The following is a 14399-nucleotide window of genomic DNA, read 5'->3' as shown; positions in this document are numbered from 1 at the left end:
ACTTTGGTCGGCATGGATGAGTTGGGCTGAAGGGCCTGTTCCTGTGCTGTATGACTAAATCCCCAGTGCAATAGCCCCAGTTTTGTTACAACTCTGCTATTAGTCTACATATCTGTTCCTCTATCTCCCGTTGACTGGAGGTCTGCAATACACCCCCAGTAAAGTGGTACACCGTTCTCATCCCTCATCTCTGCCAATATGGCCTAGTTTGGGGAGCCTTCCAGGATATCGTCCCTCACTAGAGTTTTATAAAACTGCAACATAACTTCCTGACTCTTGAACTGAACGCCTCGATCAATAAAGGCAAGCATCCCATGCACCTTCTCTACCTCCCTATCGACCCGTGCAGTACTGACGATCAGTGCAATGCCACCTCCCCTGTCTCGCCTGAGTTGTCAGGGCTTCTGAAGTTTCCTCCCTTCCCTCAGCAACCTGGGGCGCATCGTATTGGACAAATGAGTTGTTCTAGTACCTCCTCTTCTGTTTATTTTTTGGTTCATCCAGGATCTTAATTACATCTTCCTCTGCGGAGACTACAGCAGCATCTTGGCTAAAGCCAGATATCAGGTATTCGTTTAGTATCCCTGCCATGCCCTTTGGTCTCTCATCTTACAACCCTTCTCCGCTTCCCATGCATATATTTTTTTGTATTCCCTTTCATGATTCTTTCCTCTTCTTTGACCTCCCCTCTGAATTCTCTGTCATCAGCCTGGTTCGCACTACACCTGGAGTACTGTCTGCAGTTTAAATCTTAATACGTGGTCCATAGCTCCCTGAAAGTGGCTCCACAGGTCGATAGGGAGGTAAAGAAGGTGCATGGGTCGATAGGGAGGTAAAGAAGGTGCATGGGCGTTCAGTTCAAGAGTCAGGAAGTTATGTTGCAGTTTTATAAAACTTTAGTTAGGCTGCATCTGGAGTATTGCATTCAATTCTGGTCGCCCCATCACAGGAAGGATATGGGGGGTGCAGAAGAGGTTTACCAGGATGATGCCTGGATTAGAGGGCACGGGCTATAAGGAGAAGTTGGACAAACTTGGGTTGTTTTCTCTGGAGTGGCAGAGGCTGAGGGGAGACCTGACAGAAGTTTATAACATTAGATTGGCATAGACAGACAGCTGATATCTTTTTCCCAGGGTCAAAATGGCTAATGCTAGAGGGCATGCATTTAAGGTGAGCAGGGGAAAGTTCAAAGGAGATGTGCGGGCATGTTTTTTTACACAGAGAGTGGTCGGTGTGTGGAATGTGCTGCCAGGGGTGGTGGTGGAGGCAGATACAATGGAGGCATTTAAGAGGCTCTTAGACACATGAATATGCAGAGAATGCAGGGTATGGGCCATGTGCAGGCAGAAGGGTTAGTTTAACTGGGCATCATCAACTTAATTAGTTCAGCACAACAGTGTGGGCCAAAGGGCCTGTTCCTGTGCTGTTTAAATTGTTCTGTTTAAAGAAGCATATACTTCTACCAAAGTACTGCATTCCAGCACCCACGTCCCTTGATTCTGTTAGTGTCCGGGAATATATTGACCTGCTTTGAATGAACAGAACAATCGACCCTCCACAGCTGTACAGGGGAGAGAATTCCAAAGGCTCAGCTAGGAACTTCTCATCTCCGTCCTAAATGGCCTATTCCAAGTAAAGTAAAAGTAAAGTTCAATCATTGTGGTCACTCTTCCCAAAAGGTCTGTTAATATTGATTATTAATTAATGCTTTCAAGTAAGATCTAAAATAGTCTTTTCTCTCGATGCAAGATCCTGCAGATGCTGGAATCTGGAGCAAGAAACTCACCGGGTCAAGCAGCATCTGTGGAGGCAAAGGGTGGTTGAGTTCGGGGCGAAGACCCTGCAGCAGACTGTCCCATTGTGCCACAGAGGCTGCTTCACCCAGAGTTCTTCCAGCAGTTTGCTTTATCCTGAGTTGGTTCTGTCTCACGATCTAGAAAAGTTCACTTTCCACGAATCCACATACCATATCACTGGAGCGAATGTGATTTGTCCTGTTGCTGAGCAGCGACGGTCTCCCGTGGTTACCGTATCACCCCCATCACATATCTCAGCTCTCCTGGTTTACGCCACGCTCGATATTACAAGTAGTATCGGTGCCCTACAGATAACGCCCACCATTGCTCTCTGCCCGCTGCTCTTTCTCAGTTTGATCCACATTGAATCTAATTGTACGTCGTGATCTGACAACCCAAGATCATTTCTCACCACACTCATCTCATTAATTTATGCTACCCTGCCCCTTTTCCCCTTTTGCCTGTCCTTTCTAAACATCAAACATCCTAAAATATTTCACCCCAGCTCTAGTCACCCTGCAGCCATGTTCCCGTAACACAGCGGGATCGTACCCGTTTCCTTATGTTGGAACCATTGATTCATTTACCGGTGTGAGAATGCTTTTAATTTCATCATTTTAACTCCTTTCTGTACTCGGTCTCCCTTTGCTGCTTTACATGATTTTTCCCTTCTGCTTGTGTCTCTTTTGTAACTCCCCCTTCCTGCTTGTCTCCCTCCTTCCTGAACCGTCTTTGTGGTTCCCCTCCCACCCTCAAAGCCCTGGTCCCAACCCTGCTGAGATGTAACCGGTCTGATCTGTACAGGTCCCACCTGCCCCAGTGTCTCACAAGTCCCAAGGCTGCCCTCCTGCACCATCTCTTCACTGAAACACTTGTTTCCTCCTCTATACTTGTTAACATGTGGCACTGGCAGTCATCCTGAGGTGACTACCCTGTTCCCTATCTCCCTGAGCTCTCAACACTTCACAGAAACATAGAGCCAAGGAGGCCACTCGGCCCTTCAATCCTGCTCTGCTGTTCAGTGTGATCACAGCCGACCATCCCAGGCCCCCGTTCCTGCTTTCTCCCATGGCCTTCATCCCTCACCATTACAACTTTATCCATCGCTGCCTTTAATATTTAACAACTTGGCCGCAGCCGCCTTCTGTGAACGAGAATTCCACAGATTTGCTGCTATTTGGGTGAAGAAATTTCTCGTCAGTCCTGAATGACCTACCCTGTATCCTTAGTCTGTGAAGGGGCCCAGCTTGGTGTCAGCCCCTCCTGACCCAAACCCTCTCCCCCCCCCCCCCAAAGACCCCCAAAGCATGCACCCCGAGGAGTCGGTTCTCCTTCTACATAAAGTGAGGTCTGAGGAGAAGGGTTGGTGGTGGGACTGGGGCAGGGAGAAACCTCCATGTGTTGGTTTGAAAATCTTCGCGGTTCCTCGGCTCTGAGGACTGCAGATGCTCAGTTTCTGAGGCTGCGATCCAGGGAGTTCACCGTGCTGAGGGATATGGGGATTGGGCAGACAAGGGAAGCAGCCTGTGAGGCTACGTCCTGCTCATGGCTCTTCTCTTCCTCTGTTACCAGTGCGTGCAGACAGACAAATGACCCGCCTGATGAGGCGGAGATCTGGAACGGAGGGAATGTTGATGAGCCTCCTGCTACCATGTTTGCTTGCACTGTTTATTCACTGTGCAGCCCAGTGCATTGCCTCGGCTGCTCACGGGAGCTGAGTCTGACAACGTGCCTGCGGACAGATGTGTTGTGGCTTCCCCAAGGAGGCCGTGGGAGGATGCTACACCGAGACACACAACAATTTGTGGCATAAAGTCAAAACAGAAGATGCTGGAAATCCTCAGCAGGTCAGGCTGCGTCTGTGGGAAGGGAAACAGCTAAAGTTTCAGGTCAGAAAGAACCTTCATCTGAACCAGGTTTCCAGCACCTGCAGTATTTTTGATTTTCAGCATCCTGTGGCATCCCGATTCACCACGTCCCATCACATTGATATATTGATCCAGGGATTAATCTAATTAACTGCAGGAAAGGCATTGGTAAAGAAAAAAATACTGTGACAGTCGAAAAGAGTGTAAGATCTGTTTTACTAGTGCTTCACGATGATCATTGGGAGAGATTGCAATTGGTCCGCTCCCTGTCTGCACAGTGTTGAACACTTGTACACATCCTGAAACATTCGCACATTCCAGTGCTGGGTGTGTGAAACGATGTTATCAGTGAGGCCTGAAGGTAATGGTGTTAACAAACAGTTCGTGGTGTTTCCCTCAGATTGTCTTTGTACTTTCATCACGCTAACTTATCCTAACCCCCGGTGTATGGTGCGAGGAGGATCAGCAGCGGAGCAAGGGAGAGGGATCACTGTGTTTACAAAGTGTGCAGCAAAGAAGGGGTGCAGGGAATTGAAACTGGGGCAAGATTGCTAACAGAAGGCCTTTGAGACTGATTTTAATTCCCTGCTTTCTCCATGGCTGCCTGCCCCGACCTGTTAATTTGCTGCAGTGACCAGTTTTGTGACGTTCCTTGCCTCATCTCTGTGTAGTTCACCTGTACTTAAAGCAGTGAATGCGGTGAAGGTTTGTGTGCGGCCTGAGCCGTTTGGTGGATGGCCCTTCAGCCAGTTATAAGTTTCGATGTGGGCAGTGAGGGCCTGCTCACTGATCTGGGCGGTGAGGTCGGACAGCAGATGCCACAGTGACTGATGGATATGTTGTATGCTTCATGCGGGACAGCTGCTTCTGTTGTGTCAGCATTCCATTCTTTCAGTATGCAGTCGGCATCTGACACAGTGCTTCACGTCCTACGCTGCTATCCGCGTGCAGGGAGGGGAGCACTCACTGCAGGAGCCCCCATGGGCTCCATAGCCCAGAAGATGTCCGTTAAAGAGACATTATAAAAGGGGGTGTTGTCACAAAGGTGGATACATCCCCAGGGTCTGCCCCAGTGTATTCTAGGACATTGTGGGAAGTTAGGGAGGAGATTGCAGGGCCCTCACAGAGTGTTTTGTGCCTTAGCTAGAAGTGAGGTTCTGGAAGACTGGAGGGTGGCTAATGTTTAAGAAGGACAAACCTGGGATCCACAGGCTGCTGAGCCCAACATCAGAGAGTCATAGGAGTTGTACAGCACAGAAAAAGGCCCTTTGAGAGGGGAGAGATTTGAAGGGGTTCTGAGGGGGACCCCACACAGTGGTGGGAAAGTTACAGGAGGGGATTCTAGGAGACAGGATCTACCTGCATTTGGAAAGGCAAGGACTGATGAGGGATAGTCAGCATGGCTTCGTGTGTGGAAAATCGTGCTGCACCAATTTGACTGAGTTTTTTTTAAAGAGGTGACCAAAAGGATCGATGGGGCAGGGCAGTAGACATTGTCTACCAAAGTCCATGTTGAACAAGGACCAGCGTGGTAGTCTGGTCCGGAAGGTGAGATCACTTGGGGTCCGGGGGGAGCGAGCCAATTGGATACAACATTGGCTTGGTGGAAGGAGTCATAGAGTGATATAGCACAGAAACAGGCCCTTCAGCCCAACTCATCCACGCTGAGCAGGCTGCCTACCTGAGCTGCACTTGGCCCATCTTGCTCTAAACTTTTCCCATCCATGAAATGCCGGAGGGTGATAGCAGAGATTATTTCTCAGATTGGAGGCCTGTGACCAGTGGTGTGCCACAGGGATCGGTGCTGGGTCCTCAGTTGATCAGACCATAAGACATGGGAGCAGAATTAGGCCATTCAGCCCATCGAGTCTGCTCCACCATTCGATCATGGCTGATTTGTTTTTCCCTCTCAACCCCATTCTCCTGCCTTCTCCCCATAACCTTTGACACCCTTACTAATCAAGAACCTCTCACCCTCGGCTTTAAATACACCCAATGACTTGGCCTCCACAGCCGTCTGTGGCAATGGATTCCACAGATTCACCGCCCTCTGGCTAAAGAAATTCCTCCTCATCTCTGTTCTAAAGGGACATCCTTCTATTCTGAGGCTGTGCCCTCTGGTCCGAGACTCTCCCACTACTGGAAACATCCTCTCCACGTCCACTCTGTCAAGGCCTTTCAATATTCGGTAGGTTTCAATGAGATCCCCCCTCATCCTTCTAAACTCCAGCGAGTACAGGCCTCGTACGTTAACCCTTTCATTCCCAGGATCATTCCTGTAAACCTCCCCTGGACCCTCTCCAATGCCAGCACGTCTTTCTTTAGATATGGGACTCAAAACTGCTCACAATACTCCAAATGTGGTCTGACCAACGCCTTATAAAGCCTCAACATCACATCCTTGCTTTTATATTCTAGTCCTCTCGAAAAGAATGTTAACGTTGCATTTGCCTTCCTTACTACTGACTCAACCTGCAAGTTAACCTTTAGGGAATCCTGCACGAGGACTTCCAAGTCCCTTTGCACCTCTGATTTCTGAATTCGTTCCCCATTTAGAAAATAGTCTAGGCCTTTATTCCTTCTCCCAAAGTGCATGACCGTACACTTCCCTACGCTGTATTCCATCTGCCACTTCTTTGTCCATTCTCCCAACCTCTCCAAGTCCTTCTGCAGACTCCCTGCTTCCTCAACACTACCTGCCCCTCCACCTACCTTTGTATCATCTGCAAACTTGGCCACAGAGCCATCAATTCCATCATCCAGATCATTAACATATAATGTGAAAAGTAGTGGACCCAACACTGACCCCTGGGGAACACCACTAGTCACCAGCAGCCAACCAGAAAAGGCCCACTGTATTCCCACTCTTTGCCTTCTGCCAGTCAGCCAATCTTCTATCCATGCTGGTATCTTTCCTGTAATACCATGGGCTCCTATCTTCTTTAGCGGCCTGACATGTGCATCTTGTCAAAGACCTTCTGAAACTCCAAGTAAACAACATCCAGTGACTCTCCTTTGTCTATCCTGCCTGTTACTTCCTCAAACAATTCCAACAGATTTGTCAGGCAAGATCTCCCCTTAAGGAAACTATGCCGACTTTGGCCTATTTTATCATGTGCTTCCAAGTGCCCCGAAACCTCATCCTTAATAATGGACCAATCACTGAAGTCAGGCTAACTAGACATCTCCTGTCTTTTGCCTCCCTCCTTTCTTAAAGAGTGGAGTGTCATTTGTGATTTTCCAGTCCTCTGGGACCATTCCTGACTCTAGTGATTCTTGAAAGATCACTTCCAATGCCTCCACAATCTCTTCAGCTGCCTCTGTCAGAACCCTGGGGTGTAGTCCATCTGCTCCAGGTGACTTATCCACCTTCAGACCTTTCAGCTTCCCAAGCACCTTCTCCTTAGTAATGGCGACTACACTCACTTCTGCCCCCGACTCCCTTGAATTTGTGGCATGTTGCTGATGTCTTCCACAGTGAAGACTGATGCAGGATACTTAATCAGTTTGTCCGGCATTTCTTTGTTCCCCATTACTACCCCTCCAGCGTCATTTTCTAGCGGTCCCATGTCCACTCTTGTCTCTCTTTTACTCTACATATCTGAAAAAACTTCTGGTATTCTCTTCTATATTATTAGCTAGCTTACCTTCATATTTCATCTATTCTCCCTTTATTGCTTTTTTAATTGCCTTCTGTTAGCTTTTAAAAACTTCCCAATCCTCTCGTTTTTGCAATATTTTATGCCCTCTTGCTTTTATGCTGTCTTTGACTTTCCCTGTCGGCACGGTTGCCTCACCTTCCCTATAGGATGCTGCTGCTTCTTTGGGATGAAATGATCCTGCATCTTCCGAATTACTCCCAGAAACTCCTGCCATTGCTGCTCTACGTTCATCCCTGCTACGGTCCCCTTCCAGTCAACTTTGGCCAACTCCTCTCTCATGCCTCTGTAGCTACCTTTACTCAACTGTAACACCGATACATCCAATTTTAGCTTCTCCCTCTCAAACTGCAGGGTGAGTTCTATCATATGATCACTGCCTCCTAAGGATTCCTTTACCTTAAGCTCCCTGATCGAATCTGGTTCATTGCACAACACCAAATCCAGAATTGCCTTTTCCCAAGTGGGCTCGACCACAAGCTGCTCTAAAAGGCTATCTTTGTAGGCATTCTACAAATTCCTTCTCTCGGGATTGAGTGCCAACCTGATTTTCTCAGTCTACCTGCATATTGAAGTCCCCCATGACCATTATCATCTATATTAATGATGAGGATGTAGTAACTTTAAGGATAATACCAAAATTGGTGGTGTGGTGGACAGTGAAGGAAGTTGCCTCAGGTTGCAGCAGGATCTGGGACAACTGGGAAGGTGGGCCAAGGAATGGCAGATGGGATTTAATTCCGTTGTGAAATGATGCATTTTGGGAATTTAAACCAGGGCAGGACACACACAGAGGCAGGGCCTGGGCAGTGTTGTTGAAAAGAGACACCTCAGTTCATAGTTCCCTGAAAAGTGGCGACCCAGGTAGACAGGGCGAAGAACACGTAAGGCATGCTGGCTTTCATCGGACGGGGCACTGAGTACAGGAGTCGGGACGTCATGTTTCAGCTTTACAGGACATTGGTGAGACCACTCCTGGAATATTGTGTGCTGTTCCCGTCTCCATGTAATGGGAAGGATGTGATTAAGCAGGAGAGGGTGCAGAAAGGATCCTCAGGGACGTTGCTGGGATTGGAGGGATTGAGTTATGAGGACAGACTGGATGGGCTGGGACTGTTCTCCCTGAAGTGAAGGAGACTGAGGGGTGGCCTTATAGAGGTTCATAAAGTCACGAGGGGTGGATGGTCACAGGCTGTTTCCCAGGGTAGGGGAGGGTCTAAAACTTAGAGGGTACATGTTTAAGGTGAAAGGGGACCTGAGGGCAGCTCAGTCCATATTGCCACTACTCAGAGTGGTGGGGATATGGAATGAGCTGCCAGAGGAAGGGGTGGAGACGGGTACAATTACAGCGTTTAAAATACATTTGGGCAGGTACTTGGATAGGAAAGGTTTAGAGATCGAATGTAGGCAAATGGAACTAACTCATGAAACCGCCCTGGTCAGCATGGATGAGTTGGGCCGAAGGGCCTGTTTCCGTGCTGTACAACTCCATGATTCCAATCTTCTGCAACTGCATTTAATTTGAGTTTAGTTCTGTACTGGTTGTATCAGATGAATGATGCTGTGAGCTTGTAAAAGTCCCCTCTTCTTGCTGTCATCCGTGATCTACTGTTTGACTTAGAATGCACTCTGATATTTCAGTATTCAGGACAAGTTGAACTGATGCCCCACATACCCTTGGTGCTTGACTTGCTTGTTCACAGGGGAGGAATCGATGCCTTATTTGTGTGCTGTGTAATAACCTGTTCCGTCTTCAGTCGTGTTTTCTCTGTCACACAGATTGAAGAGGCAGCAGGCAGTCTTTGGGAAAAGAAGCTCTTGTTTTGGCCCAGATGACCCCAGCGAGACTGGCAGCGACTTTGATGATGACCCTGAGTTGTTGCAGTTACAGATTCCCTGAGCAGCAGTCGGAAGGTTGGTGCGCAGTAGGGACGGACCCTCTCCCCACACTCATTCACTCTCTGTTGCCTGCTGCAGGCCAAGAGCTGGTGTGGTTCTCTGGTGACCGGTTCAACCTCTAGAAACACGGAGTTCCAGAAACCTGTCCTCCTTATAACAAAATTCTCTTCAAGTAACTGTCACCAACTTCAGTAATGGACTTTGTATTCTTTCAAAGATATTTATACATATAACTGACCACTGTAAACTATATTTACATTAATTTTCTATTTTAAACCTGAGTAGTTAGAGATTGGGGTGGAGTGTTTGTCTAATTTCTTTCACTGCTTCATCTGCACAGTGAGGCTGCAAACGTAACTGCAGCTCCTGAACCTGCAGGACAGCACCCGTCTGCTCAGTCCTTGTGCTCCTCACCTGTGAACTAGACCCGTCAGTCAGTTAAAAGGGGTGGTCAAAGTTATTCATGGTTCAGATGAAGGAAATAAAGTGACGGTGAATTCACAGAAAGGAGGGTTGGCAAACGGAGAAAAGAAATGTCTGCCCATCGGTAAAGGAGCAGTCACTGAGATGGGATGAATCTGATGACGGGTGAGTTCTGATCCAGAATTCGCAGCCTACGAGGGGAGTGGATGCATATTCCATGGAAGCATATTCCATGGAAGCATTCAGCAGGGAATTGGATAGACACTCATTGAGGAAAAATAGCAGGAAAAATCCCCAGGCCTGGGTGAAATGTATCCCAAACTGTTAAAGGAAGCAATGCCAGCCATGTCTGTGCTCTGGTTGAGGCAGTGCATCCTGTTCTGGACCCCCGAGAGAGTCACTGTGGGATGTAAACCAACGAGAGCTGGTGCCTCAGGACCTGACCCACTGTCTGTGCAAGTGGGCAGTTGGGCATCGGTGTCTGTGGCCCTGGCACCCAATGACAGCCAATAGCTGTGGCATGAGGGTCCTGCAGAACCGATCCCGGTGAGAGCGGGGTCCCGCAGAACCGATCCCGGTGAGAGCCGCGGTCCTGCGGAACCGATCCCGGTGAGAGCGGATGTCGATGGGACTGAAATCCTGTCACAGACGATGCCAGGGCTGGGTGTCACTGCCTGTAAACCCAGATGTCAGTGTGGATTAGTGCCTGTGGACCTGCATTGGTCCAAGCCATGACTGTGGCAGTCGGACAGCAAGCTGTTACCCGTCACCCCACATGAGGGAAGAGTCATGCTTTTCCAGGGACCTCCAACGCTCACCCTGGGAGTAAGGACGATGGGGCAGCACAGTGGTCTCACGACCTGGGTTCAGTCCTGACCCCGGGAGCTGGCTGTGTTCTCCCGGTGACTGTGTGGGCTTCCACTGGGCACTCCGGTTCCCTGCCACATCCCTAAGATGTGTGGGTTGGTAATTTAACTGACCACTGTAACTTGCCCCTTCTGTGGAGGTGAGGGGTGGAATCTCGGGGAGGATCTGATGGGACTGTGGGAAGAATAAAATGGGATCAGTGCAGAGTGAGTGTAAACAGCGGTCAGAGTGGTGTCGGGTGCAGGGCCCGTTGCTGTGCAGTTTGACTCCATGACCGTACCTGGCTCTGTGTGCGCAGTCACAGGGGAACAGTGCCAGCTCCTCTCAGGCGCAGCCTTGGCTGTCTGCATCCGGGTAGCACTGTATCTCCGCTTCAGAACCTGCATCCATTGCAAGCTATCCGGCGACTCATCGACCAGGCACAGGAGCTTCTGAGCTTCTGATGATCATTTCCAAGTAACCAGGAAACTCGGGACTCCTTTGTTCAGTGGAATCTTGTCTGGGGGTGGGTGGTTGTGTGTATGTGTGTTGGAGGGGTGTGGGGGGAGCACCGCCCCAAGGCAGTGAGGGCTGGCCCCCAACTTCCCCCTCTTCGGCTGTCTCTGGTACTCCCTCCACTCGCGCTGAGCACAGCCGTACTGGGTCCTGGTGGAGAAAGCAGTGGGTGGGTCAAGTGACGGGACAAAACCTGGCCAATGGAGTATAATGTGGGAAAAGCTGAAATTGTCCTCTCAGCAGGGAAGTAAGAAAGAAGCATGTTATCTGTTGTAGTGGGAGGAGATGCAGAGGGACCTGGCAGTCCTGGGGTATGATTTACACAAGTACAGGTATTCGAAATAATTAGGAAAGCTAACAGTGTGATCATTTACTGCCGGGGGAATTGAACACAAGTAAGGAGATTTTTGGGCTGTGAAGTGGGACAGATCTGTCGAGGTGTCCCCCACACTACAGCCGTTCAGGTAACAGAAATTCGCCCTCACAGAATTCACAGATCACGGCCCAAACATTTGATCTGCAGAATAAATTCACCCCTGTGGAATTTATATGGGGAAAGTAAACACAAAATGCAAAGGGAACAACCCTTTGACAGTTTTTATTTTTAGTCCCTCAGTACTGTGGGGTAGTAAGGTATGGACATGAGGTCGCCGTGACGATTGGGTTGTCAGTCACACAGTCCCCCCTCTCAGTGCTGCCGCTCTCCACCTGTGAGGCTCTTCCCTGACGTGCTGCACTGTGGGGAGTCGCAGCAGCTATGACCAGCTCCTTTCTGTAATCCCTCAGCTTTCACTTCCACTCAGTCACCGTGCCTTAACCCATTACCCCCCCCACCCCGAACTCCTTCATCACCTTTCTCCAAGTACCCCTGATCCTTGAATCCCATCCCTTTCCCTGATACCCGCACTTCCTTTCATGGGCCTTGTACATCAGAGAAAGTGCCTGACAGATGGAGAGAGGCAGCAGTGACCTCTGAGACGTCCGACTCGGTGTGACTGACACCCAATTGGGCAGTGACATCATATCCAAACCTTCCTGCCTCACAGTACGGGGTGACTAAAAACCAAAACTGACAAAATCTGTTGTTTCTTTTTCACGAGCCTTGTCCGTCGCCGAGTCTAATGTTGGCCTCAGCTGTTAAATGGGTCACTCTGTTCAAAACGTCCATAGAATGCGTAGAGCTCATCAGGAAGCGATGCACTGTTGTCAGCGATACTTCTCGACTTCAAGTCCTGTCACAACTGACAGCTGGTCTGGGACTCGATTTTGGACTGGTATTCTCTCTCAGCACCCCTGATAGCTTTATGGGGGTCCTATCTCGATTTCTTGTATAGGTCAGGGTCACCCGATTTGAACGCCGCAGTCCTGGACTTCAGTAGGGAGTGGATCTCCCGGTTCATCCATGGTTTCCTGCTTGGGAACACCCGTATTGTCCTCTTTGGTACACAGTCCTCCACACACTCGCTGATAAAGTCTGTGATGGTGGTAGCATACTCATCAAGGCTGGCAGCTGAGTCTTTGAACATGGACCAGTCCACTGTCTCAAAGCAGTCACGTAGGAGCTCATCTGCTTCCTCAGACCAGCACTGCACGACTCTCTACGAGATCCTCCCATTTCAGTTTCTGTTTGTATGCAGGGAGAAGGAGCACTGCCTGGTGGTCTGATTTCCCAAAGTGAGGACTAGGGGTGGCTCGGAAGACATCTTTGATGATTGTATAGCAGTGGTCAGGGGTGTTAGGGCCCCTGGTGGAGCAGGAGACGTGTTGGTAGTATTTTGGTAACACTCTTGAAGTTGGCCTGGTTGAAGTTGCTGGCAATGATGAAGAGGACCTCAGGGTATCTTGTCTCGAGGCTGTTGACCACAGAGAACAGTTCATTGAGTGCAGGCTACACATCCACCTGTGGTGGGATGTAGACTGCCATCAGGATAGGTGAAGTGAACTCACTTGGCAGATAGAATGATCGACACTTCACCATTAGATATTCCAGGCTGAGTGAGCAGGAACTCGTCAGGACCGTCACGTTCGAACACCACGAGGAGTTGATTCAGAAGCAGACCCCTCCGCCTCTAAGTTTGCCCGAGGACTCCATATGATCCATCCGGTGAATTGAGAAGCCCTCAGGTTGTATGGTGAAGTCAGGTGAAGCAGGTGTTTCGGTGAGACAGAGGACGCAGCAGTCCCTCAGTTCCCTTTGATAGGTCAGTCTCACCATTAGATCATCAGCTTTGTTCTCGATGACCTGAAAGTTGGTCTTGGTTTATTATTGTCACTTGTACCGAGGGACAGTGAAAAACTTGTCTTGCACACCGATCGTACAGGTCAATTCATTACACAGTGCAGTTACATTGGGTTAGTACAGAGTGCATTGATGTAGTACAGGTAAAAACAATAACAGTACAGAGTAAAGTGTCACAGCTACAGAGAAAGTGCAGTGCAATAAGGTGCAAGGTCACAGCAAGGTAGATCGTGAGGTCAGAGTCCATCTCATCGTATAAGGGAACCGTTCAATAATCTTATCATAGCAGCTGGCAGCGGTTAGCCAGCAGTGGGGACATACTGGGGAGGGGGGACTTGAACCCACGTTGTTTCAGCCTCACCTGTGGACCGGCTCTTCTTCCATGTTTCCTGTGCGAGTGGCTGCTCCTGGGAGTCCTGGTGTGGAGTCGGCTGTTCCAGAGCTAGGTTGAGGTGTCCCATGGGAATGGCATTGGGGGTCCTGGGGGGGGGGTGGTCTCGGTGAGCCGAAGGGCTTGCTGCTCTGGACTGTTCTATGTTCTCGGAACCCACCATCGACATCCCGTAGTGGACCAGTTACCTGGAGAAAATGCAGACAGGCTGTGACTAGCAGAGCAGATCGGAGGCTCACCTCCTGCCACCTCAGAGTGTCCATAAGACCAAGGAGCAGAAGTCAGCCATTCAGCCCATCGAGTCTGCTCTGCCATTCTATCATGAGTTGATCCATTCTCCCTTTTAGCCCCACTCCCCCGCCTTCTCACCATAACCTTTGATGCCCTGGCTACTCGGATACCTATCAATCTCTGCCTTAAGTACATCCAATGACTTTGCCTCCACAGCCACCCGTGGCAACAAATTCCACAGATTCACTACTCTCTGGTTAAAGAAATTTCTCCACATTCTCTGTTCTGAATGGGCGCCTTTCAGTCCTGAAGTCGTGCCCTCTTGTACTAGACTCCCCTACCACGGGAAACAACTTTGCCACATCTACTCTGTCCAGGCCTTTTAATATTTGAAACGTTTCTATGAGGTCCCCCTTCATTCTTCTGAACTCCAAGGAGTACAGCCCAAGAGTGTCCCCGCCATTTGCCGCGCCGCAGGAGTGGCAGGAGTGTAGGCAGTACCTCCAGGAGCCAGAAGACAAGGAGCCCCTC

General features: G+C 49.5%; 1 protein-coding gene across 2 annotated transcripts in view; it reads left to right on the top strand.

Moving 5' to 3' along the window:
* Positions 1–9512, top strand: part of ccdc102a (coiled-coil domain containing 102A) — an 82448-nt gene extending 72936 nt beyond the window's left edge. For both annotated transcript variants that reach the window (XM_052027972.1, XM_052027974.1), the window contains exon 10: positions 9103–9512. In XM_052027972.1, coding sequence (XP_051883932.1) covers positions 9103–9223 — 121 coding nt within the window. In that variant the 3' untranslated portion in view covers positions 9224–9512. The remainder of the gene's footprint in view (positions 1–9102) is intronic.
* Positions 9513–14399: the final 4887 nt, after the last annotated feature.

Source organism: Pristis pectinata, chromosome 13 (genome assembly GCF_009764475.1).
Source record: "Pristis pectinata isolate sPriPec2 chromosome 13, sPriPec2.1.pri, whole genome shotgun sequence".
In the NCBI taxonomy this organism is placed as follows: domain Eukaryota; kingdom Metazoa; phylum Chordata; class Chondrichthyes; order Rhinopristiformes; family Pristidae; genus Pristis; species Pristis pectinata.
The sequence above is the reverse complement of the archived record's forward strand: the minus strand, read 5'-3'. Positions and strand labels throughout refer to the sequence as shown.